The sequence below is a fragment of the Thamnophis elegans genome, chromosome 11 (assembly GCF_009769535.1).
Source record: "Thamnophis elegans isolate rThaEle1 chromosome 11, rThaEle1.pri, whole genome shotgun sequence".
In the NCBI taxonomy this organism is placed as follows: Eukaryota; Metazoa; Chordata; class Lepidosauria; order Squamata; family Colubridae; genus Thamnophis; species Thamnophis elegans.
The window spans coordinates 4,941,900-4,968,124 of NC_045551.1; the positions used below are offsets into that span (position 1 = coordinate 4,941,900).

General features: G+C 40.4%; 1 protein-coding gene across 1 annotated transcript in view; it reads left to right on the plus strand.

The window, feature by feature from the left end:
• The first annotated feature begins 1,356 nt into the window (after window positions 1-1,356).
• The window catches only part of COLGALT2 (collagen beta(1-O)galactosyltransferase 2), a 65,570-nt gene continuing 40,701 nt past the window's right edge, over window positions 1,357-26,225 (plus strand). Inside the window, exon 1 of the mRNA XM_032226115.1 lies at window positions 1,357-1,717. Within this exon, the coding sequence (XP_032082006.1) occupies window positions 1,449-1,717 (269 nt within the window). The 5' untranslated portion in view covers window positions 1,357-1,448. The remainder of the gene's footprint in view (window positions 1,718-26,225) is intronic.

A 26,225-nucleotide genomic window follows, 5' to 3' on the forward strand; every position in this document is an offset into this window, starting at 1 on the left:
CACAAACACTTTTGTTTCCCTTTCTCACTTCAGGCAAAAAAAATCTATCAGATGTAAATCCTTGGCAAAGAAAGGGGAAATTGTGAATATTTTATTTTCTCTCTCTTTATACATTTGTATTAAATACTGATGAAAGGAATGTCCTTCTGGGTTTGGCTCCAAGTGGGGGAAAAGACACTGGAGACACGGAGGCTGCTTGGAAAGATGGTTTTAATGGTGGACAGGACCACATGGCTTGAGCCCTGAACAGAAAAGGTGACCACAGGCTTCAATGTTGGTGGAGAAGAAGTGAAGGGCTAAGGGAGGGGCTTGCTAGGCTTTTTATAACCTGTTCAGTCCCACCTCTCTGTTTCCTGTTCCTGTGTAAGAAATGTATTCTGATTGGTTGTCAGACTCCCATGGGGCCATGCAGGGGGCTATTCTCTAGGCTGTGATGAGTTCTCAGATGCCTTGTGGTCAGTTGAGTATATTACCATGCCTTTCTGTAGCTGCTGGTGAAGTCTTTATTATGTAAAGTGGGCTAGCCTGGCCATCTCAATGGCCCATTAACTGAGGATGGGCAGGAAGCTACAGGCAACTATTCTGTCTTTTAAAACATGTTTCTTTCTTTTCCCATCCAGAGAAATATTCTGCCTTTTTCAATATTTCCTAGGCTATTTCATTTTTTCTGGGAGAGGGCTGGGTTATATATGTTAAAAGTTTGTCTCCCCCCCCCCCTTTTAAGTTGTAAGCCGCCCTGAGTCCCCCCAGGGAAAAGGGCGGCATATAAATAAACTTTAAATCTAAAAAAAAAAAAATCTAAATTATAACTTCCTACAATACTAACACTGCTGCATTAGAAATAGATCAGTGGGATTGGAACCGTATCAGTGGGACGCCTTTCAGGCGGAACACCAGAAAGTTGGAAATGGTTTCCCCCTCCCATTATTTTTTTTAAAAAATTTTTAAAAAGCATGATAAAAAAGCATTAAAATTCAAAAACGACCCCTGTATGGAATGAAATAGACAAGAAAATGAATGCAAGAAAACTCTTCAGGACTCCCAACATGGTCTTTGCACCAATCTGCTAGCCAGATGCCTGGGATGGTCCCTTTCTCGCTTGTGATTGGTCGGTTCGCGCTTAGCCTTATTATTCCCGGGACTTCGGGGCGACCGCGGAGAGAAAGGAAAGAAAGGATGAGAAGGCGCGCATGGTTTGTTTTGATTCGCGCTCAGAGTTAGCCAGGAGCTCAGGATTGGCTGCAGGTTTCGCCGCCTCCACCAATCCGCCTTTGGCAAAAGCAGAACTCCGCCCCCCCTCACTCCTAATTCATTAAAAGAAAAGAGGGAGGGGGGAAGAAGCGCCTCTTCGTTGGAGCAGCTGCTCTCCCGCTCGCTCTCCTCGCTTTCCCGTCCAGCCGGACCTGCAGGTACGCCGGGAGCTCTTGGCAGCCGACCCCCGCGGAGAAATGCCCGCGATCCCGGCTTTCCCGTTGCGCCGCCGGCTCCCGCTCTTGCTTCTGCTGCATTTCCCTCTCGCCCTCTGGATGAAGAACGGCTGGGTGGCCGGCACAGCGGCGGCGGCGATGATGCCCGGCTCGTCTCCCCTGCCGGAATCCGCCTTGCAGAAGCCCACCGTCTTCTTGGCCATCCTGGCCAGGAACGCTGCCCGCTCCTTGCCCCATTTCCTCGGCTGCCTGGAGAGGCTGCGCTACCCGAAGAACCGGATCGCCGTCTGGTAAGGATGCCAAAAAAGCGCCGCCGGAGAAGAACCGGACGGGGGATTCGATCCGAGCCAGGGGAGAGCGGGGTGGGGGGCAGGTTTGTAACCATCACATGGGGAATTCTCCCCCCCCCCCTCCAAGTTATTTCCAGGTACTTGGTCAAAAGGTGCCAGGGAGACTGAGCGATGGGCAGGAACTGATGCCAGGGTGTGCCAGGTATGGTTGCCAACTGATTGGGTGGGTGGGTGGGTGGGAAGGAAGAGACTTAACTCTACTACTTGGAAGTAGAAGGGGAATTAGTCGACCTCTTGCTCGGGATCTTCCAATTAAGTTTTTAAGGGCAGGGAGTTACAGTGAGAGAACAAGGATCTCTGGTGGTAGGGTGGCAAAAAGGATCAGGGAACGTGGTTTGGATTTTTTTTAAAAAAATGTAAAAGGTAATAGGTTGTGTAAATAAAGGGAGGAGATAAGGCAGATTTATGAAGCAAGCACCTTTTAATATCATCTGCTAATTGTGTTAGGCTCCTGCTTTTTATATAGTGGCTGTTCCCCTACAATAGTGAGTGAGTGTGTGTGTGTGTGTGTCTGTCTGTCTGTCTGTCTATCTTAATTTTAGAGAATATTGAAGGGGGACAGCCACTGGCTATATATGTATGTATTTATACATACATACATACATACATACATACATACATACATACATACACACACACTCTATCTATCTATCTATCTATCTATCTATCTCTATCTATCTATCTATCTATCTATCTATCTATCATCTATCATCTCTATCTCTTATCTATCTATCTATCTATCTAATCTATCATCTATCTATCATCTATCAGCTCTATCTATCTTAACTATCTATCTATATCTATCTATCTATCTATCTTATCTATCATCTATCAGCTCTATCTAGCTATCTATCTATCTTATCTATCTATCTATATCTATCTATCTATCTATCATCTATCTATCTATCATCTATCATCTCTATCTCTTATCTATCTATCTATCTATCTATCTATCTATCTATCTATACATACATACATACATATATATTAAAGTCACATCTATATCTATCTATCTATCTATCTATCTATCTATCTCTATCTCTATCTATCAATCATATCTATCTATCATCTATCTATCTATCTATCATCTATCATATCTATCATATATCTATCTATCTATCTATATCTATCTCTATCTATCAATCATATCTATCTATCATCTATCTATCTATCTATCTATCTTATCTATCTATCATCTATCATCTCTATCTATCTTAACTATCTATCTATCTATATCTATCTATCATCTATCTATCTATCATCTATCATCTCTATCTCTTATCTATCTATCTATCTATCTATCATCTATCATCTCTATCTATCTATCTATCTTATCTATCTATATCTATCTATCTATCATCTATCTATCTATCATCTATCATCTATCATCTCTATCTCTTATCTATCTATCTATCTATCTATCTATACATACATACATACATACATACATACATACATATTAAAGTCACATCTATATCTATATCTATCTATCTATCTATCATCTATCATCTATCATCTATCATATCTATCTATCTATCTATCTATCTATCTATCTATATCTATCTCTATCTATCAATCATATCTATCTATCATCTATCTATCTATCTATCTATGTATATTTCAGGAGGACTGTAATGTCAGTTTATACCTAATTTAAAGAAACCAGATGGGAATGTCTTTTGTATGACTTCAACCCCTACCCCACTTTCCAAACATGTTATGGCTGCCTGCGTTTGAAATCCCCCAGGAAAGGTATTTGTGAAGGAAGGCTGGAGGAGCTTCTGGGGGGGGGGGGGACTGCTGAAAAAGGCAGTTTGGCAGCCTGTGGATAAAAAATGTTGCTGCTGAATCCAGCTACTCAGGAATGACAATATAGAGAATTACTCCCTTAGGGGAGTACCTGTCTGGGTCTGCTCTTAAGTGTTAGGCTTTCCCAATTGCTGCTGTAGGAAGAAATTTATATGCCGCCCAATCCCGAAGGACTCCGGGCGGCTTACATAAAAGACAATTTAAGTTCAGTGGTGGACCACTATATTTGTATTTGCTAGGGCACATGATTCAAGTCAAAGTGGACATCTCTTTCAGCATGATAATTGCAGGTTTTAAATGATTTAACATATGGAGAGGATTCCTGGGGTTAAGGGCTCCTCGCTTTGCACCTCAAGAAGAAAAAAAAGTAGAAAGCAATAAAATAAGCTCAATTTTTTTTAAAATTAAAAATGTTTTCCAATCTTGTTCTCCGAGACTGTAAAATAGCCAGTACCTTGAGTCCCATTTAATATTTTATTCTTTGAACTGGAAAATGCAAAAGATAAGCAGTGCTTAGTGGGGAAGGCAGTCTATATGGGAAGTATGGCGGATAGGAGCAGGTTGTGAAGTTTTGTAGTCTGGTTGTCAAGAATTTGCCAATTCTGACAATGATGGTTTAGTAAAGGACTAAAGAGCCGAGGTGGCGCAGTGGTTAAATGCAGCACTGCAGGCTACTTCAGCTGACTGCAGTTCTGCAGTTCGGCTGTTCAAATCTCACTGGCTCAGGGTTGACTCAGCCTTCCATCCTTCCGAGGTGGGTAAAATGAGGACCCGGATTGTTGTTGGGGGCAATATGCTGACTCTGTAAACCGCTTAGAGAGGGCTGGAAGCCCTATGAAGCGGTGTATAAGTCTAACTGCTATTGCTATTGCTAAATCCCCCATGCCTGCAGCTAGCTATAACATTTTAGGTCTCCAGTTGTAGGGAAAAGCATTTGTTCAGAAAGCCATTCTGAATCATGCGCTCTGGCAAGCAGATGGCTTCTCTCCTCTTGTGTATGAACCAACCACCATTTTTAACAGACTGCAGTGCATGTCCATGTTGTTTTCCTTAGCATATCAATGTGGTTTCCCATCGGAAGAGAATGTACTGCGTGCTTTTGCCTTCCAAACCAAGAGTCATGTTGCATTATGACTGAGTCATTATGCTCCAGTCTTTCTTTTTTGCTTTACGTATTCAGAAAAAGACATTATGCGCTTTAGTAGATGAAAATGACAATCCTTTTTCGCCACTGCTACATGACATTGAATTGAATTGAATTTATTGCATTTATATGCCGCCCTTTTCCCCGAAGGGGACTCAGGGCGGCTCACAATCCAAGTCAGGGAAAGGGGTACAGATAAAGGGATAAAAAAGACGAACAGAACAATACACAATTTAAAAGCACACAACAACCATACCATTCGAGGGGGGGGGGGCAAAAGCTCTTTAGCCCCAGGCCTGTCGGAACAGCCAGGTTTTAAGGGCTTTGCGGAAGGCCTGGAGGGTGGTGAGGGTTCGAATCTCCACGGGGAGCTCGTTCCAGAGGGTGAGAAGGCAGTTCTAGCTCAATGATAGAGCAAAGCTTAGATCCAAAGGAAATTTGTTAAATCCCAGGTAGTTTGGATGACGATTAGCAAAGACTAATGTGAGAAAGACACCCTGGTGAATTCTTAATCTCTGAGCAAGGTAGGTGCAGCAGTGTTTTAACTTCTTATAAAATACTTCCCCATGTTTTTGGGAAAGAACTGCTTTGCTAGCTTTTTCAGATAACTGCAAATCATTTCTAAGCAATGAGTTCAGTTAAGTGCAACTTTATATGTGCTGGTTCAGAAAATATAACTACAGGTGATGGCAACATAGCTACAGCCTAGAATATTTTAGGCTTCAGCAAACCACTAACCAGACAAGATTCAGCAGTTGTCGGCCCTTGTAATAAACCTATTCCTTAAAATTAAACTCTCCCAGCCTGGCCTCTTTAAATATGGGAATTTTGAATCCTCAGAATTGTCAACATGGCCATTATTGGATAAGGAATTCACACATAGCATCAGAAGCTGAGATGGGCTGGCTAAACAGCATTTATGGTACCAAAGTTGGCTATTGGCTAGGGTAGAGCATGTGGCTTGTCCCTCCTTGGCAGAAGTCTCTAATCAGGATTTAATTTACATTTTATATGTCCAGGATTTAATATGTTGTATAACAGATGTGTGCAGCAGTTTTGTTTCTTCCTACCATGTGTTGTGGCCCAGCAGGAGCCGTTGGAGCTACCACCAGACTCCGACAGCGAAGGGCCCTCTGAGTCGGCTCTGGAGGACGTGGAGGACCCTGGACAGGGTTCCGACTCCGAGCAGGGTGCAGAGAGGCTGGTTGGCCACCAGGAGGCACCTGAGCCTTGGACCAGTGGGGAGGAGGCAAGGGAGAGTGAGCCGGACGTCAGTAGTGAGTTGTTCCTGGATTCACGCCATCGAAGAGCTACTAGGCGTCAGGAACAATTACGCAATTACAGGAGGTAACTGCACTCAGCTGATGGTCATTAGGCTCCTCTCCAGACTATAAAAAGGCTACTTGTGCACACACCCCTCTTGGCAGAAGTCAACACAGAATCGAATGTCAGAGAACTTTGTATGAGCTTGGCAGGCTGGATTGCTGCCAAGCCTTATCTGTGTTTATTGCTGCCCAAACCTGTCTGTGCTGGGTTGCTGCCAAGGACCTGTCTGTCTGTTAATTAAATGCCATAATTTATCTCTGGCTCGGAGTGTGCTTTGGTGTGGAACGAGGGGGGGGTCAGAACACCATGTTTCCCCAAAAATAAGACAGAGTGTTATTTTCTTTTAAAGGCACTTGGCCTTATTTTTAGGGAGGTCTTATTATTTTTGAGTTGCAGAAGGTGGTGAGCATGGTCACCTCATGGCTGCTGCTGTGTTGCAATATTTTCGGGGAGGGCTTATTTTCAGGGGAGGGCTTATTTTAGAACATGAGCTCAAAAGCCCAATTGGGCTTATTATCTGGGAGGTCTTATTTTTGGGGAAACCGGGTAGCATTTCCGCACAAAGGAAGGCTCTGCTTTTTTCAGATCAACCAAAGGTTGAACCATTTGGTGGTGATAAGAATTGACTGACAGACCTGAATGTCATGTTCTAGAGACAGTACGTGGTCCAAAGTAATCCAGCCAGTTTTCATGGCTAAGGCAAGACTAAAATTCAGAGTCTCCTAGTTTCTAGCCTGTTGTTTAACCATTGCAGAAACATCAGTTGTAGTTGAATTCAAGTAAGGGAAATGGATATCTAGTAGCCTTTTATTACGAAGGACCCTGAATACATATTTTCTCAATTTAATATGATTGATGTGTGACTACAATAATGGTTGAAGGTTGATAGAATCCAAACTGGGAAAAGAAATGTTTATGGGCTTTCTGCTTTTTAAAAACATTTGTGTCCTTGTTTTAAGATGCAAAGATGCTTATTAACTTTAACAAATGTTTGTATCGAAGATTTGGGAAGAAAGAACAAGTTGTGTTTTTATTTTAAGTCACTTTCCAAATATAACCTCATTCTTTTGCTAAAAGTATGAGCAACACTTTAAAAATCTAAAAACTCTTCTCTAAGGATTTGGGAGTATGTCAGAAAAATCACCAATGACATACTATAATTATCCACTGACATCGGTTTTCTTCCCATTAAGTCGCTTGTAACAATATTCTGTACTCTTTAGATAAACTTTTGAACTAATGGGATTTAAAAGATTGTGCTGAGGGATATCCAGGTTGTAATTCTGGAAATTATCAAGGGGAGAAAATAAATTCCTTTCGAACATTGGCTATCACCGCACACCTATAGTTCTAATATACAAGGAAGGAGAATTTAATTGAGTTACTTTGCTTTGCTGCAGGTTTCCATATCAAATGACACATTTTTAATTGTTGAAAATAGTAGTTTGTGTACATATTTTGAAAGATACAAGACTGCAATGCCTAAGTACATTCCAATGGTAGACAAATCAAAAGGATGAATTCAAAAGACCATAGATCAAGGCATTTTTTTCCCGGTGTGGAAAGATTTAAATCAATCCGGGTTTTTTTTGCCTTCACAAATAAAAGTGACATCCTGCATTACTCCTTGATTTTCTAAATTAAAACTACAAGTAATTCCACTGTAAGGTAGTCCTTTCCTTATAACCCTTCTTGGAGCGACTCTTTGAAGCTTCAAGAATGCTGAAAAAAAGCGATTTGCAGTCAGTCCTCATTCTCATGAGCCGAGGTGGCGCAGTGGTTAGAGTGCAGCACTGCAGGCTACTTCAGCTGACTGCTAGTTGCAGTTCGGCAGTTCAAATCTCACCGGCTCAAGGTTGACTCAGCCTTCCATCCTTCCGAGGTGGGTCAAATGAGGACCCGGATTGTTGTTGGGGGCAATATGCTGACTCTGTAAACCGCTTAGAGAGGGCTGAAAGCCCTATGAAGCGGTATATAAGTCTAACTGCTTTTGCTAGTGCTATTGCTATTATAACCGTTGCAGCATTCCTACAGTCATGTGATCAAAATTTGGACACTTGGCACCCAGCATGTATTAATGATGGTTGCAGCATCTTGAGGGCATTTGTGACTTTCTCAGTTGGTTCCCAGCCAGCAAAATCAATGGATTCACTTAACATCCTCATGATTCACCAAATACCCTCATGATTCACTTAGCAATCATTGCCAAAAAAAGGTAAAATTGGGAGCGAATCACTTAACAACTATCTTGCTTAGCCATGGAAATTCTTGCCCCAGCTATGGTCATAAGTCAAGACTACCAGTATTCAATGGAGCTTCCTCCATAATTGATGTTGTATAAAATATCAGGCTCGTATAGTAGAGTGAAAAGAGAAATTTATAACCGGAGATGAGACATTTCCCCCCCTCTTTCACTGTAACTCTGTAACTTGGGTGCCCTTCTGAACAATCTTTTTAAGTCTTCCAAAACATTAGTGGGAACTCAGAATAGATTTGAAGTTGAAGCAATATTTTGAATCTCCATCCTTTGCAATAATGTTTGTGACATAATTAAAACAAAAAACTAAATGTATCTGTGTACATTAAATATGCTTTTAATAGAACTCAAAGGTAAATAAAAGCTAATTATATTGCAATTAGCAGTAGCAGTTAGACTTATATACCGCTTCATAGGGCTTTCAGCCCTCTCTAAGCGGTTTACAGAGTCAGCATATTGCCCCCACAGTCTGGGTCCTCATTTCACCCACCTCGGAAGGATGGAAGGCTGAGTCAACCTTGAGCCGGTGAGATTAGAACCGCTGAACTGCAGATAACAGTCAGCTAAAGTGGCCTGCAGTACTGCACCCTAACCACTGCGCCATCTCGGCTCCTAGTAAGAATATAAAGCATAATATAGGTAAACAATATTTGGTTATAAATAGCTAAGTATAAATAAATATAGAATAGTACATAAAAATGGATAACGAATAAGGGGACCACGAATGCAAGATAGAAATGTAGAAAGGGAAAACACTTTCCATTCCATCACTAAATCTATGTCATTCTTTAGTGTCTTTTGTGTGTTACATATGGATTGCCAGTTGTCCTGGAATTTTTGACCTTTTTAAAAATCACTTCAGTGGAATCCAATTATCTATACTGCAGTCTTATTTTCAAGGCCCAGTAATTTTGTCCAAATTGCCTTTTTGAGATTAAACCAGAGAATCTTGGTGAACGTCTGCATTTTCATGTGAGTTTTAAATTCTCCAGACAGAGTTTATAAGAAATGAATAAATAAAACAGTCCTAATCCTACTCTGGCATTCTCCTTCTAAGCAGCCTTTTCCTTCTGGTTCAAAATCTGTGGAAAGTGCTAAAAGGCCATGTGGGAATTATAATGGTAGCCAAATACCCAGACAGCTGTCCTTAAGTATAGGAAAGGTTTATTTTTCCACCTCTGCAAATGCAAATAAATGATAGATATTTGGGTTTTCTTCAATGTAGTAATAAACCGGACACGTGTTACTTTCCCCTCTGCTAAAACTATGTTGTTTTTTTTAAATTCTTCCCTCTCCGCCCATGTTTTCAGTGATTCTCCAGCAGACAGAGGTTGCTGGTGGCTGAAATCTGTTCTTAATTCATTGCAGAATGACCACATTGTAGCTTGCAATTCTGAAACCTATGGAAGGCTGTTTTGAACTGTGGCTGATGGTTCACCCACAAAACCGCGCTCGACTAAACCGCGCCCGACTAAACCGCGTTGCTGACGTCATCAACAGGGCGACAACAGCGCGGAGACAGAAGCACGCTATAAACCCTAAACCTAAAATTAACCCCTAAACCTAACCCTAACCCTAAACCTAACCCTAAATCTAACCCTTAACCTAACCCTAACCCTAAACCTAACCCTTAACCTAACCCTAAACCTAACCCTTAACCTAACCCTAAATCTAACCCTTAACCTAACCCTAACCCTAAACCTAACCCTTAACCTAACCCTAAACCTAACCCTAAATCTAACCCTTAACCTAACCCTAAATCTAACCCTTAACCTAACCCTAACCCTAAACCTAACCCTTAACCTAACCCTAAACCTAAACCTAACCCTTAACTTAACCCTAAACCTAACCCTAAAGTTAACCCTTAACCTAACCCTTACCTTAAGTTGAATCGGCTTGCTTTCAAAGCGCTATTTAAAGCGCCCTTCTTTCTCCGTGCTGGCTGTTGGCACCCTGTTGATGACATCAGCGACGCGGTTTAATCAGGCGCGGTTTAGTTGAGCGCGGTTTTGACGGGTCACGGCGCTGACAGATGATCACTCTTTGTGCATAGGTTCAAACTTTCTGCTGTTTTGGGTTGTAAAGGTAAAAGTTCCCTTCGCACCTATGTGCTAGTCTTTCCCGAATCTAGGGCTAAGTGCTCATCTCTGTTTCAAAGCCAGAGATGTCCGAAGACGTGGTCATGCGGCCAGCATGACTAAATGCCGAATAGCAATAGCAGTTAGACTTATATACCGCTTCATAGGGCTTTCAGCCCTCTCTAAGCGGTTTACAGAGTCAGCATATTGCTCCCAAAAACAATCCGGGTCCTCCTTTTACCCACTTCGGAAGGATGGAGTCAACCTTGAGCCGGTGAGATTTGAACAGCCGAACTGCAGAACTGCAGTCAGCTGAAGTAGCCTGCAGTGCTGCATTTAACCACTGCGCCACTTCGGCTCTGTAAGCCGAAGGCTCATGGAACGCTGTTACTTTCCCACCAAAGGTGGTTTCTATTTTTCTACTTGTATCTTTACATGCTTTCAAACTGCTAGGTTGGCAGAAGCTGGGACAAGTAACGGGAGCTCATTCCGTTAAGCGGCGCTGGGGATTCAAACTGCCCAACTGCTGACCTTTCTCATCAACAAGCTCAGCGTTTTAGCCACTGTATCCCCTGGTAGCACAGTAGCTTCTCACAAAAGAGAAAACAGGATTAGGGTTAGTGTTAGGAAGTCGAGAAATATCTCTTTGTGGTGTGCTGTAGATTAAGGGCAAAATGACCCACTGAGGAAAGAAGTTGGGTTTTCACTAAACAATTGCAAAACAGAACACATGGGTACATGAGGAGGATCAGTTTTTAAAGTGGAAATTGGGCACGTTTAAGCCTTAGTTTTGTTACTTCCTTTTTTTCATGTATGTTTCAGAAAGAAAATTGCTTTGTGGAAGGCAGATTTCTGGAAGCAATAAATGGGGCAGAAGTTAATCATATTAATCATATTGACTTTAGCTTGAAACAGTTTTTCAAAGGTGTACATCGAATTGTCAATCATTTATTATTTAAAGAAGGGCTTAATATTCTTCCAAAAAGTAGATATATTGTTTTTGCATGATGCTTCTCCCTGCTAGGCATTTGATTTCATCATGGATTATTGATAGTGAAACTCCTCCAGTCTCACGACAACCATGAAGAGGTGGATTGCTTTCATAATTGGAGAAGGCATAAATTGGGCTTGGTGGAAGGAGTTGAATATCGGTGCAGCAAGAGCTAAAACAGGTGACTTAGCAGTTAGACTTATATACCGCTTCATAGGGCTTTCAGCCCTCTCTAAGCGGTTTACAGAGTCAGCATATTGCCTCCAACAACAATCCGGGTCCTCATTTCACCCACCTCGGAAGGATGGAAGGCTGAGTCAACCCTGAGCCGGTGAGATTTGAACAGCCGAACTGCAGAACTGCAGTTAGCTGAAGTAGCCTGCAGTGCTGCATTTAACCACTGCGCCACCTCGGCTCTCTTTCCAGGACTTTTGTTCCTGGAAATCAATGCAGGAGAATCTTACAAGCAACCTGGAAAATAGAATTTTAATTTCCTGTGTCTGAAGCTAGGATTCTCTCAGGCAGAACCATGTATCTGCTTGGAATGTCAGTCGTTTTGTAGTGGTTAGGAAGATTTTAATAACGACGCATCCAGTTTATTGGATTTAGCTCTTGATATACTTCCTTCCAATCTGTGTATGTAAAATAGCAAAGTATATTCTTAAAGTCCCCCTTCATTCTGTAGAATAGGACAGTGTCGTTATCACTGTTATAGCAAAAAAATGAGACTTGGCTACATTCTTTTCTTGTTTTCAGCCTCTGCATCTCTGTTCCTTCCTGATGTGATTTTACCCAGTGACCTTCATCTATGGATTTCATTTTCATAAGGTCCAGTTACTTGGAGTCCAAATTCAATACCATGCAGAGGCTCTGGCTAGTCTCCCCATTCTCTTGTCTAGTATATAACCCACCTAGGGGTGGGTTCCTGCCAGTTCTAACCTATAGAAGAGGTTGCACAAATCTACTGTGCCGTTTAGAACCGGTTCCAGCTCCCTCCTCCCGCCTGTCCGTACCACACTTGCCCTGCCCACCGCTCACTGATTGGCTGGCTCACCAATCGCCCCGCCCGCCTCTAAGAGTCCTATCTAAACCTTAAAGTCTTAAACTGTCAAGTTTGAACACCCCTGTGTTTCTTTTTCTAAAGGGTTAGGGGTGCAACTTGACAGCTTTAAGACTTGCGTTATTAAGACTTTAGCCTTAATATAACAGAATCGGATGGGACCTTGGAGGTCTTCTAGTCCAACCCTCTGCTGAAGCGGGAGACCCTATATCATTTCAGACAAATGACTGTCCAACATCTTAAAAAGCCTCTAGTGACAGAGCACGCACAACTTCTTCTGGAGGCAGCTCATTCCACTGGTTATTTGTTCTCACTGTCAAAATTTCCCCAGATTTAAGTGATCCCATTCCTTAAGACATTTTACAGTTCTATGTTATACTGTAGCTCATGTTATACTTTTCTGCAGGGGTCCGTGTGTTTTAGTTAGTCAAAATTGGGGTCGTCCCTGATCTTTTGACTTGGAATTATGCTGAGGGCTTCGACGTGTCTAAAAAATAGTTGCGTTGATTCCAGAGGTCAAAAAGACTCCTTGGTTGTATAGGTTCATTCATGATGGATAAACGTCAAAATCTTTGAGCTACCAGAGGAAATCGTTTGTGGAATTTCACTGACGAGTGATGTCCTCTTATCTTTTTAGTGACATGCTTGTAGAGTGACACATGACCTCACTCAATGCATTGCCCTCAGCAAAATCTGCTTAACCTGCAGATTTCTTTTGTTTGTGATATTAGGTAGATTTCCCCAAATTCTGGCACCTGGTTTGCTACTCTGCATATTTTTTTGCTATTCTGCACATTTTTTTTTAATAATTTTATTTTTTATTACATAGACAACATCACATAACAATAGAAAAAAAGGGGGGGGGGAAGGAGAGAGGAAAAAAAAAACCATCATCCCATACAATATGTCATTTGATCACAGGTGCATCCCTACTACGTTTCCCCCCATACACACATCCCGTATCTCTCTGTTGTATATTTAATAGACACCACAATAACCTAGGGTTTAAAAAAAAAGGGGGGGGGAAGACAAAAAAGAAAAAAAACATCATCACATACAGCATGTCGTTTGGTTACAAGTGTTTTAACATCTGCATCTTCAAATAATATTTACCGTCTCAAATATTTCATCTAATATAACTAAAGGCCTCATTTTCATTCTACAATATATATTCAGTTAACATTAGCATTGTTTTCCCCCAGGGAATATACTTCTATTCATTGTTAACCTTGCATTTCATACCTTCAAACAGAGATCTTATTCCTTCATTGTTCAACAAGGCATCGCTGCCTATATATACCAGTTTTCATTTGTTCCCCTATTAGAATTGCTTATCAGCAGCGAAATATCATTATAATAAGTTCTTAACCTTATACATTATATCCCCAGCCCTTATATTAATACTTCATTGTGTCATTATTACATTATTTCACAGCATAATTATATCATCATTTACTTTCTTCAATTAAGGCATAAGTATATCATTTTTCATTTCCAAAGTTTTTTTTTTCCCCCTAGCCACCGATAAAACAAATCCCATATCTTACAAAATTGTTCATCCTCTTGCTCTCTAATTTCAAATGTCAATTTACTCATTTCAGCACAGTCCATTATTTTTCGGATTCAGTCCATTATTTTTCGGATAACTTCTTCCTCTTTTTGGTATTGTTTCGTTTTTCCAGTTTTTTGCAAATACAATTCTGGCTGCTGTTAACACATTTACAATCTGCACATTTTTAATTATACCCAGAGACAAAATTCTCCCTTCGCTTGAAATAACTCTCTTTTGAAATTTACAAGTATCCATCTAGGTAGCTACAATGCAGTGGTGGGATTCAAATAATTTAACAACCGGTTCTCTGCCATAATGACCAGCTGGGTAGGCATAACTCGGTGGTCATGTGGCAATGTGGCTGTGGCCAACTCACGTCGATGGGCGCTTCGCCTTAGCTGTTGCAATGTAATAAGGGTTAACCGGAGAGGCAGTTTCTGTAAGCAGGGCAATAAAGGTTAGGCTAGAAACAACACCAGAATTTTTCCTTCCTGCCTTCCTTACAAGATTAGCCCTGTAAAGTGGGGAAAAAATAAAATAAGTTTTCTTCCAACAACCGGTTCTCCGAACTGCTTAGAAAGTTACGAACCGGTTCTCCCGAATAGTTGCGGTGGGTGTGGCCTGCTTTCCGGGTCCACTGGTGGAACCTCTTCTAACAGGTTCGGTAGATTTGACGAACCAGTTCTACCGAATAGGTGCAAACTGGTAGGAACCCACCTCTGGTTTCATCTGAAAATTAATGTAAACGGTAAGATGGAATGGAAGGGATGGTAAGACAGAGAGGTTCCTTTCTGGCACTGAAGAGATTGGTTGCTTGACCAATAAAATAGACTGACTCTCCCAAGGAGTTGTTATTTTAGCTTGGTGAGATCATAGCTGTCTGCTTGGCAGCCTCTGGCTTCAAGGAACTGCTTCCAAAAAAGGTTTATTGCCAGAATTCATCTCGTATACCTGAGACTTGAAGGAGAGCTTGACGCGGTCAAAAGACGGTGGATAATGGTTTTGCAATGAAAATTTTCCTAATATGAGTCTCTGCTGAGTGCAAGTGTTTAAAGAACAAGATATAAATAATATAAATATAAATATAAATATAAATATAAATATAAATATAAATATAAATATAAATATAAATATAAATATAAATATAAATATAAATATAAATATAAATATAAATATAAATATAAATAATATAAATATAAATAATATAAATATAAATATAAATATAAATATAAATAATATAAATATAAATTTATCAGCACAAATTAAAAAAAACACAAATATACAAAGGCAACAGTAAAAATATTGGGTTTCTGTCGTGATGGACTCTTGTGACGAGCCGATTGACAGATGATGGAAGCAGTTAGCTTCCTCCCATATTTGGGATACCGGGGGTTGTAAAAAAATCGAATAGATACCTTTCACCCTGGCTTTGCTGATAAGGGATAAGAGCCTGTGGCCTAATGGCTAAGAAGTCTGCCTAGTATGTAATATAGCCCAGGTTCAAATCCCAGTAAGGGTGTGGCTAGCTGATGAGAGCTAAATAGCTTGAAATAGATCTATACTAGTCTCCCTTTATTTATTTATCAGCACAAATTTAAAAAAAAAACATATTTGTATTGGTGATCCCTGTTTCCCTGTTGAGGATTAGAATTGGGGAAAGGAGTTGGGTTACTTTTAAATGTCTGTTCTTTTTCTCCCTCTCAACTTGGTGAAACCCTGCCTTCTCTGATCACAGTTCTTTTTGCAAAGAAATTACTGCTTCTCTGAAGCCCATCTAGGGCCTTTAGCTTAGTAGGTGATAAATGTAAGATGGATGGCCAGTTCTGATTGTATTTCCACTCCTTGCACATTGGATGTGTTTGGTTTGGTTGCAACCCCAGGACTTGTTGGAAACGCACTTTATAGAAAGATGTTGGGAATCCTGCCCATCTCCTTTGTTCCCCATCTACAAATGAGTGTCCATCAGAACTGAAGACCGAGGAGAATCGTAGTTCCATTTGTTTATTTATTTTTGCTTGTTGCTCTCATAGCCTTCAGGAAAGCCGTTAAAACCTGGCTGTTCCGGCAGGCCTGGGGCTGTTGACCTTAGTGTTAAGGTCCAGCCCCGATTAGGACGTATGTGTGTTGTGAATTTTAAATTATTTTTTATTTATTTTGCTTTTCTTTTTTTCTTCTTTCATTGTAAGCCGGCCGGAGTCCTCCGGGATTGGGCGGCCTATAAATTTAATAAATGAAATGAAATGAATTCATCAACTGTATTTTTTTTAAAATCCGTAGCATCTTTCTTTGACTTATGAAAAAGTTCTGAAAATATCAGGTTGCATCAGTGAATCAGAAAGAGGCACCGTGCTCCCATGAAAGAAATCCAGAATAATTCCAAATCATTTTCAGGTATGCTTAGCCCTGGAGATTAGTATCTTATTCCTCCCTACCACTACAATAGTCAAGTTGTCAAGTTGTATTGAATTCAACACATCGAGTGGGGGCAGAGAATATTCAACCTAGAGGAGAGGATAGCTTTTCCTAACTTCTTTAGAACATTTTTGGGTTGTGGAACACATTTGAACATGTTGAAAGTTTGTCACAGCTGTGACCACAAAATGACTGTCATAAGAGAATAAATGTTTACCAGATGGAAGACACAGCCAGTCTAATAACATCAAATTCAAAGAAAGGCTTACTGTTAAGGTTGAAAGATAAATAACATTCCCTAGAACCTGCGTTCAGGTTCTCATCTGAAAAACACAACCTCTCTATTGAATCCTTCATATTGCAGAGAAACCACATGCTGCCTCTCACATACACGCTCACCCTTCCAGAATTGCATTTCAACTCTGTCTAGAACAACCTTAAATTATATTTTATTCACTGTTTCACCATCACACAAAATGTCCATCCGAAATGCTCCTTACACAAATATATCCCTGCCAGTGCCGGATTTAGATGAAAAGAGGCCCTAGGCTATTCCACTTGTGAGGCCCTTTCACCTCCCATTTTTAAGTTTGTAAATTACACGAGAGACAATAAAATACATCATTACTGTGATATATATCAATATATATCAATATATATAGTTGGCGTCCCGACGGAGGGCGGCTCTGCTCTGCGGCAAAGGCAGTGAGGCCAGCCGCCTCCCCTGCTGCGCTCAGCTGCCCGGCTCGGCCCCCTCGCCCTCACCTGCCTGGCCGCTGGTGGGCTCCGCGTCGACGGGGCGACTACTGGGAGCGGCCGCGCCTCTCGCCCGACCGCCGGTGCCGGGAACGTGGGCGGGCTCCCCAACTGCTGCGGCGCTGGAACGATCTTAACCAATACATTTTTATGTTTGTTTATTAGTCATATGCGTAGAATTTCTCCTTATTTTCGGTTCAGTGTTTTAGTGTTCACTGTTTTTAGAATAGTGTAATTTTAATTTTGCTAACAATTTGAATGTAGGCCCCTCTTGATCTTGAGGCCCTAGGTTGAAGCCTAGTTAGCCTATAGGAAAATCCGGCCCTGATCCCTGCATCTTCTCAACCCCTAAGATGTTTCTCTGCCCAGATTTTCTGCTGGTTCCTGGCCCTTTTTTTAAATTCCCTCCTATTCCTGAAACTTTTAACTTCTTAACACAAATGACATAAAACTGTTGCCTCTTTTCTTTGAATTTGATATGCTTAGGCTCACGGCAGGAAAAGTTTGAGCATCCAGTCCTCCATTAATATTAATATCCTAAAGAATGGTGCTCAGTTTTTGTGATCTCCAGCAAATTCTGGGTTGGCAAAGGTGGTCTATAGTTGGAGGCCTTTGCTACTCTCTGTGGCATACCTGTTTTTGAGAGCTTAAGCACTTTATAGAGAATCCCAGAGGAATTTTTGCAATGCAATAAGTACGTATACACTAGGCACGAACACATCATAATACATGCAGCATGGACCCTCCAGGAGTGTGGAATGAAGAAGTGAAACTACATGCAGAGGTTGCAAAAATATATTTAGAATCCATGGGCAGGGGGCTGATGAAATAATGAGATTGCCTAATAGCACTGCAAAGCATAGAATTGGAATTTTGCAGAGCTGCGTCTCTAAATATTCAATGTAAAAAAAAAAAGATGAAATAATGAGATTGCCCAATAGCATAGAATTGGAATTGGAATTTTGCAGAGCTGCGTCTCCAAATATTCAATGTAAAAAAAAAAGAGTGATAGTTGTTAGCGTTTTACCTTTACTAGCTAAGGGCTTTAGGTATACGTATATATTTTATTAGGTTTAGGTTTATTAGATTTATATGCCGCCCTTCTCCCAAGGACTCAGGGCGGCGTACAACATTAAAAGGAACACATAATACAAAAGTTAAAAAAAATTAAATAGAATATCCCAAACCCAATTAAAATTGACAATGACATTTTTTTTTTTAAAAAAAATTAAAATTAAAATTAACAGTGATCAATAATTTATTTTGTTTTGTTCAGGCCAGGCTGGCTTGCTGGAAAAGCCAACTTTTTAGGGCGCGTCGGAAGGACCGGAGGTCGGGGATTATATGAAGCTCCGGGGGCAGCTCCTTCCAGAGGGAAGGCGCTCCCACAGAGAAGGCTCTCCCCCTGGGGGTCGCTAGCCGACACTGTCTGGCCGACGGCACCCTGAGGAGGCCAACTCTGTGGGATCGCACTGGACGGTGGGAGGCTACCGGTGGCAGTAGGTGGTCTCGCAGGTACCCTGGGCCTAAGCCATGGAGCGCTTTAAAGGTCATAATTAGTACCTTGAATCGCACCCGGAAGACAACCCGCAACCAGTGCAGGCCGCCTAAAAGGGGTGTAACATGGGAGATTAGCATTAGAGAACTGAGGATTTACCATACCTTTTACATTTCTATTCATATCAGGAGTAACATCCTTCTTTTCTGATGAAAGAAACTTTTGCAAGCGAGTCGAAAACTGGAAAAAAACCAAAACACTTTCAGTTCCCTAAAAGTGTTGCTTCACAGGGATCATGCTGAGAAAATCCCGATGATCCACTAGAGTTCAAATTTGCTGTTTACAGCATGCAAGAGAATGCTTGCTAAGACTGTAAGCACGAGCCAACAAATGCCCCTTCCAAGATCTTATAGACATCCTTATTGGGCTGTTTTGCCCCCATTCAGCTGTTGCCATTTTATTTCTTCTCCCCTAAGTTGACTTGCTGGTGGAAGAAGGGATCTTACTGACTATATGACTGATAGAGCCGAGGTGGCGCAGTGGTTAAATGCAGCACTGCAGGCTACTTCAGCTGACTGCAGTTCTGCAGTTCGGCTGTTCAAATCTCACCGGCTCAAGGTTGACTCAGCCTTCCATCCTTCCGAGGTGGGTGAAATGAGGACCCGGATTGTTGTTGGGGGCGATATGCTGACTCTGTAAACCGCTTAGAGAGGGCTAAAAGCCCTATGAAGCGGTATATAAGTCTAACTGCTATTGCTAACTGCTATTGCTATACCTCTGAACTTACTCTATTCATTACACTAAATTATAGACTAACTACATAGGTCAGTTCACACACTCATTGGAGTAAAATATTATTGGCTAATTTATGGCTTGGTTGTTTGTATATAAGCATTGTTTTTAAAGTGTTTTGATACATGTTACGGTATATTGTGTTTTTTTTGTAATTTTTTTTAATTTTCAAAACAAACATACAACTCCTCCTTCTTTACATACTGTAGAAAGTGTATCAGCTGGTTACAAAAGGCTTTTGTGCATCTCTTCCACCGTCATCAAATCTAATTCATATTAATTCTAATATCTTAACTCGGATATTTATTATATTACCATCATCATGCCTCCACTTTTATTTGACTATGATTACTTAAACGTCCTTCATCATAAAATATACAAGAATTAATACATAACCACATGCTGGCATTTTATTTACTTATTTATAAAATCCTCCATTAACATTAAATCCTCATATCCTGTTTTAGCTAAACATCCATAATATTTCAATACCAAAGTTTTCTAATCCTCCATGTATATAATTTATTATCATTATCCTTTCTTTAATTAACTATATCCTATATCATAACATTTTCCCCCTACTAGTTAAAACTTAACTGTGTCTAATTTTGTTTTTTTATTATTATTGTTATTAATAATCTTTATATATAGTCCAAAAATATTTCTAACCTTCCCTTCTCATATCCAATTATTACTTATCATAACAGCTCAACGTTGTATACATTACTATGATTATCAATTTTGTATTTTATTATTATTGTTATTAATAATCTTTATATATAGTCCAAAAATATTTCTAACCTTCCCTTCTCATACCCAATTATTACTTATCATAACAGCTCAACGTTGTATACATTACTATGATTATCAATTTTGTATTTTATTATTATTGTTATTAATAATCTTTATATATAGTCCAAAAATATTTCTAACGTTCCCTTCTCATATCCAATTATTACTTATCATAACAGCTCAACGTTGTATACATTACTACGATTATCAATTTTTATGTAACTATACATATTATCACTGATTTAACTAAGTTTAGCTAATTTTGAATTATATTGTTTTAACTGCCGCCCAGAGTCATATCAATGTGTTAAATACACAAATCAAAATTCAGAGTTCTAGTTTAAAGATGGATAAGGTAAAGGTAAAGGTTCCCCTCACATATACATGCTAGTCATTCCAGACTCTAGGGGGCGGTGCTCATCTTCATTTCAAAGCCGAAGAGCCAGCGCTGTCCAAAGACGTCTCCGTGGTCATGCGGCCGGCATGACTAAACACCGAAGGCGCATAGAACGCTGTAACCTTCCCACCAAAGGTGGTCCCTATTTTTCTACTTGCATTTTTCCATGCTTTCAAACTGCTAGGTTGGCAGAAGCTGGGACAAGTAACGGGAGCTCACTCTGTTATGCAGAACTAGGGATTCGAACCGCCAAACTGTCGACCTTTCTGATCGACAAGCTCAGCGTTTTAGTCACTGAGCCACTGTGTCCCCTGGTAGCACAGTAGCCGCTCACCAAATAGAAAACAGGATTAGGGTTAGTGTTAGGAAGTCAAGTTGAGAAATATCTCTTTGTGGTGTACTGTAGATTAAGGGCAAAATGACCCACTGAGGAAAGAAGTTGGGTCTTAGCCACTGAGCCACCACATCACTTTAAAGATGGGGTAGAGTATTTTAAATAAAATAAATATCTGGATAGAAATAGATAAAAGGGATTCGTTCAGCAGACTTGGTATTCTGACGAGAGGAGAAGGAAAGGGATAGTTTGCAAACTCAGCTTTGCTGGAAGCAGGTGCAAGCTAGTCCATTGTTGTTAAGAAGCACTTGTACAGCATTTCAACCCAAAAGAGATGAAATGACACTCATTTCTTGAACAAAGCTGTTCTTTTGTGTAACGTTAAGAAACAGTTTTTCCCTTCTGTTTAATCTGGAGAACCGCCTAATCATCTGTGTAACCGATCCCTGAACAGCTGAATGGTAAAAACACTGTTTATTCATTCTTAAGTTTCCTTGGTTTCGTGACATTAATCATGGAATCCGCTTGCCACCAAAAGTAAGAATAGCCTCTCTATTCCTATCTGGATTTACTTAATAATCCAGGGCAGTAGTTCTCATCCCCTGACACCTTTTCCGTCAAATAAATAAATACTTTTAAAATGTCTCTTTTAATTTCTAATACAGTAAATATTGATAGACATAACCCACATAAACCAAAGGTATTTGAGATCCTCAGTAATCTTTAAGAATGTAAAGGTGCTTTAATAACGGCAGCAAGACTGTTGGTGGCGCAATACTGGAAGAAGGAAGACTTGCCTACTATTCAAGAATGGACATTAAAAGTAACAAACCTAGCAGAGATGGCTAAAATATCAGCATATCTCAAGGACCACTCAAATGAGAGATATAAACTGGAGTGGAGAAGATGGATTGACTATACTCAAAATAAATATGGGACTAAGAAATTCCAGATAGTTTATGACTGAAGAAACAAGGAATGATATAATCTGTTTAGAGTTAGCCTAGCAAAGAGGAGTTGAAGCTCAAATGAAAGATGATACTAACTTTCTTTAAGTTTATTTTAGAACATCTTTGTTCAAGATTTATACCCTGTATTTGTTCTGGGAAGTCGGGTGGGGGGAAGGGTGGGGGAGGGTGGGGTTCGAATGGGGAGGAGGTAAATATTTGCAAAAGTTTTTTTTTTCCTAAAAGTTTCCAATAAAAAAAAAGAATGTAAAGGTGTTCAGAGGCCAAAGTATTCAGGAATTGCTGATCTAGGGCAGACCTTAGTAGTCGACATATCCCATAATATTTGTGACTCGATTGTAAAATAGTCCATCTTACCAAATGGTCTGGCAATTAATGGACACGAGGTCCTTGACCATCCCTGAAGACAACTGTCATCTGTGACAGTTTCCCATGTCCGAAACATGAATCTTAGCAAGAACAGAAAAATGGAACATTGCCACCAATTTCTGCCACTTAAAAGCTTGCCTCATTATATGACCAAAAATAGGATGCGGTTAATTAATAGTGTGAATTTCTCCCCACTGGCCAAGTCAGTTCATATACTGTGTATCGGGGGGTGGTAAGTTTGGATTTCACTGTTTCCATTGTTTCGGTGGTAAATAGTTTTGCTGTAAACATGTAAAAAGGCACATGTTGTGGAAATTATATTGTAGAGAGTTTGGGGGAAATTGTGGAAAATGTTAGGGCCCTGCAAACCATTTTCTCTTTGAAGCATTGACACAGTCTTACAGCTGTTTTGAAGATGCTCTGTGGTCATCTACATGTGTCCGCACATACCATATTTTCGCTGAAAGCTTGGGAATGCCAGCCAATGTACATGTGGAGGGGACCGAGGGCAGGGTCCTTTGGAGCAGCCATGCCACGTCCTTCAGAGGGTACAACAGCCCTAGCCTAGTATATGCTTCCTTAGTAGATACTATTTCAGAGAATGAAATCTGAAATTTAATTAGTCCTTCTCTTTAATCTCTGGAATCTTGCTAGAGATACTTGACCTCAGTGAAAATTCTTGCATGAAGTCAAGAATGAGACTGGCGAATCAAGACTTAGGTTGAGGATTAAAGAATGGGTTGTTAAACACTGGAAGATAATCTAGTAAGTGCAGATGGATCTGAAACTGACGTATGTTTCCCGCTGCAAAGCCCTGTATAAAGTATCTCTTATGTCCTTCATTGATATACGTGAAAGTCTGTAAGATTCAGAATTTGCTGCTTTCAGTTTAGCATATAAAGAAAGATGCTTATATATCAATTGTACTGCAACACTGTTAGAAGGCACAGGGTTAAAGAAGACTGGCCTATCTGTTAACAGTTTAATCATTCACACACGCCATTAAGCTTGTTCGACAGTGTTGTATGAATCCACCATTGTGGTTTGAAAACTGTGGTTCGTAGCTTTATGCAAAGGTAGACAGCTGCTTTTTGGCTCACCGACTCTCTGCAGTTGTCCTCAAGCAAACCCAGGATAGATTGACAACATTTGCTGGCAAAATGGCTGATTTTAACAGCCTGATACTTAATTGATTTATTTTTAAAATAAGACCAGAAATGGAAGCTTGAGGCTAGGAGATAAGTCACTTCCACTTCTACTTTTAATAATAAATAATCAACTGCAAGAACCAAAATTGTTCCAAGTGTTTTGCCGTTCAATTTCAATAGCTTTTGGTGTTAAAGGTCATTCAGGAAAGACTTTAAGGACAGACTCAAGGCATTTTATTCCCACCCGTAACTCCAGTGGTGGGTTTCAAAAATTGTTGGAACCTACTCTGTGGGTGTGGCCTCCTTTGTGGGAGTGCCTTGCCACCCATGTGACCAGATGGGAGTGGCTTGCTGCCCATGTGACCGGATGGGAGTGGCTTGCCGCCCATGTGACCAGAAATTCATAATTATGAAATTATGAATTAGTACTTAGGTCGGTCCAAGTAGCTATTCAGAAGTTAGTGGTTAGAAGCAATCGTAAAGCAAGATATGGAATTAAAACCAGACATATTTTGTTGGCTATTTGAAAGGGAGTATAATATATATTGAATTTTACACATGTTAGCAGCTGCTGGAATTGTGTTTGCACAACAGTGGAAAAACAGAGATATGTAAATGAATAAATATTACAATGTGCAGGAATAAATAAATTGACAATTAAAATCAAGAAGGCTTTGAATACTTTTTCACGTGGGATTGGTTTTAGCAATTGCCAACTAACGGAAACAGAAATTAGAAATCCAAAAGTATGAAAGAAAACACCAATTATTTAAGGAAAGGTCCCTAAAATGTATAAGGAGATATTACTAGATCATTATTAATGCGTAGATAACTGCGGGACATTACACACCCACCAGTGGTGGGTTTCAAAAATTTCTGGAACCTCTTCTGTAGGTGTGGCCTGCTTTCCGGGTCCACTGGTGGAACCTCTTCTAACCGGTTCGGTAGATTTGACGAACCGGTTCTACCGAATAGGTGCGAACTGGTAGGAACCCACCTCTGCGTAATTCCCTCTCAAATCTCCCCTCCCCCCAAAAAAATATGAGCAAGGGGGAAAAAAGCTGTTGCTACTTTTCATGAATTACTAACACTGTTCAATCCATAGGAAAGGGATGCTTTAATTGAAAACAAAATTGCACGAAATTCAGCCCCCGGGTTTCTTTGACAGACAAGGTGTAACAGAGAATGAGGAAAAAAGAAAGCAAGGTATTATGAAGTCCTGAAGTCCTTCAGACCCTTAAGGGATGATCTTTGAGGAGAGTAAAAGGATTCCAGATAGCAATTTTGGATGTGCTTCTTGTGAAATTTCCTCCTCCTATCAAAAGCACGACGCCTTTAGGTAGATAAGCCCATGTTTTGTAGTCATAGTATATTCTCCACTTCCAGTAACACAATATTCTGCTTTTTGCTCCTCTATCTATGCTTTTAGCTATGGTAGACTCAATTTGTCTCTGCCTTTTTATTCATCAGACAGGGGTACCTTTCAAGAGAGGAAAATGCAGAGTCATGTTTAGAAATGCAGAGGGCTAAAGAACTAACTATGCCTTGTCTGTTTCTTAAGGTAATTTTCCAAGAAACTGCACCACAGGAATATAACTGACGTCAGAATTAAAAAGGACTGATTTTGGCAACGTTTCTCTTGCTGTGTTAGCAAATCCCCGATTCTGATTAGATCACCAAGATCTACTCGCTTGCAGTCTTAGATATACATAGACACATTCTATCCGTTGGAACTATGCTCAGGTAGCACTAAGCTGCATGAACTTAATTGTACACAGAATCCAGTGGTGGGTTTCAAAAATTGTTCGAACCTACTCTGTGGGTGTGGCCTCCTTTGTGGGAGTGGCTTGCTGTCCATGTGACCGGATGGGAGTGGCTTGCCACCCATGTGACCGGATATGAAGATGCCGGCGACACTTATCAGAACCACCTTAAATTACCACACACACAGCACTGGAATGCATAAGAATAGGATGTAAACTTGTTTTTTAAAAGGCATCTTTGGTTTGCGTTAAAACATCTTCAACACAACCAATGTTCTGATTGCACCACAAACGCAGTAGTCATCCTTACCTTTCACAGAGGCACTGAGTTTTATAAATAGGAGCATGATAGTGTAGAATAATCATATCCAAGGACCAGTGGTGGGTTTCAAAAATGTTTGGAAGCTCTTCTGTAGGTGTGGCCTGCTTTCCACTGGTGGAACCTCTTCTAACCAGTTCGGTAGATTTGACAAACCAGTTCTACCGAATAGGTGCGAACTGGTAGGAACCCACCTCTGACGGAATCTATGCAGATATATTTTAAAGCCGAATGTTAACCTGTGTGTAAATTTATTGCACTTTTTTTTGTGATGAGCTGTAGACGAAGGGCATTAAGGAGCTGATGGAAGAGGTGATATTTTGGTCTCCATTCTTGACCTGAGAACCTGAAACAGGTGTTTGCAAACTCTGCCCTTTTGTAGCTACAGTGTGATGTTGCATGCATATGCAAAAGGAAGGGAGCTTGCACTGTACAAGGGGTTGTGCTGTGATCATTATGATGAGAGCATCCATTCTGATGCCTCTGAGCATAAGTCTTATCTGTCTCAGGAAAACTGCAATATTGATCATGAGTTGGGAAGTGGGGGAGAGAGAGTTAAGCTTGGGTACATATATTAGTTGTAAAGGATTTTATGCTTGTTTATGTCAGGCCTGCAATTATATTCCTTTTAGAATTTTGGCCTGCCACAATTTCTCTTATTTCATTATGCTGTTTCATTAGTA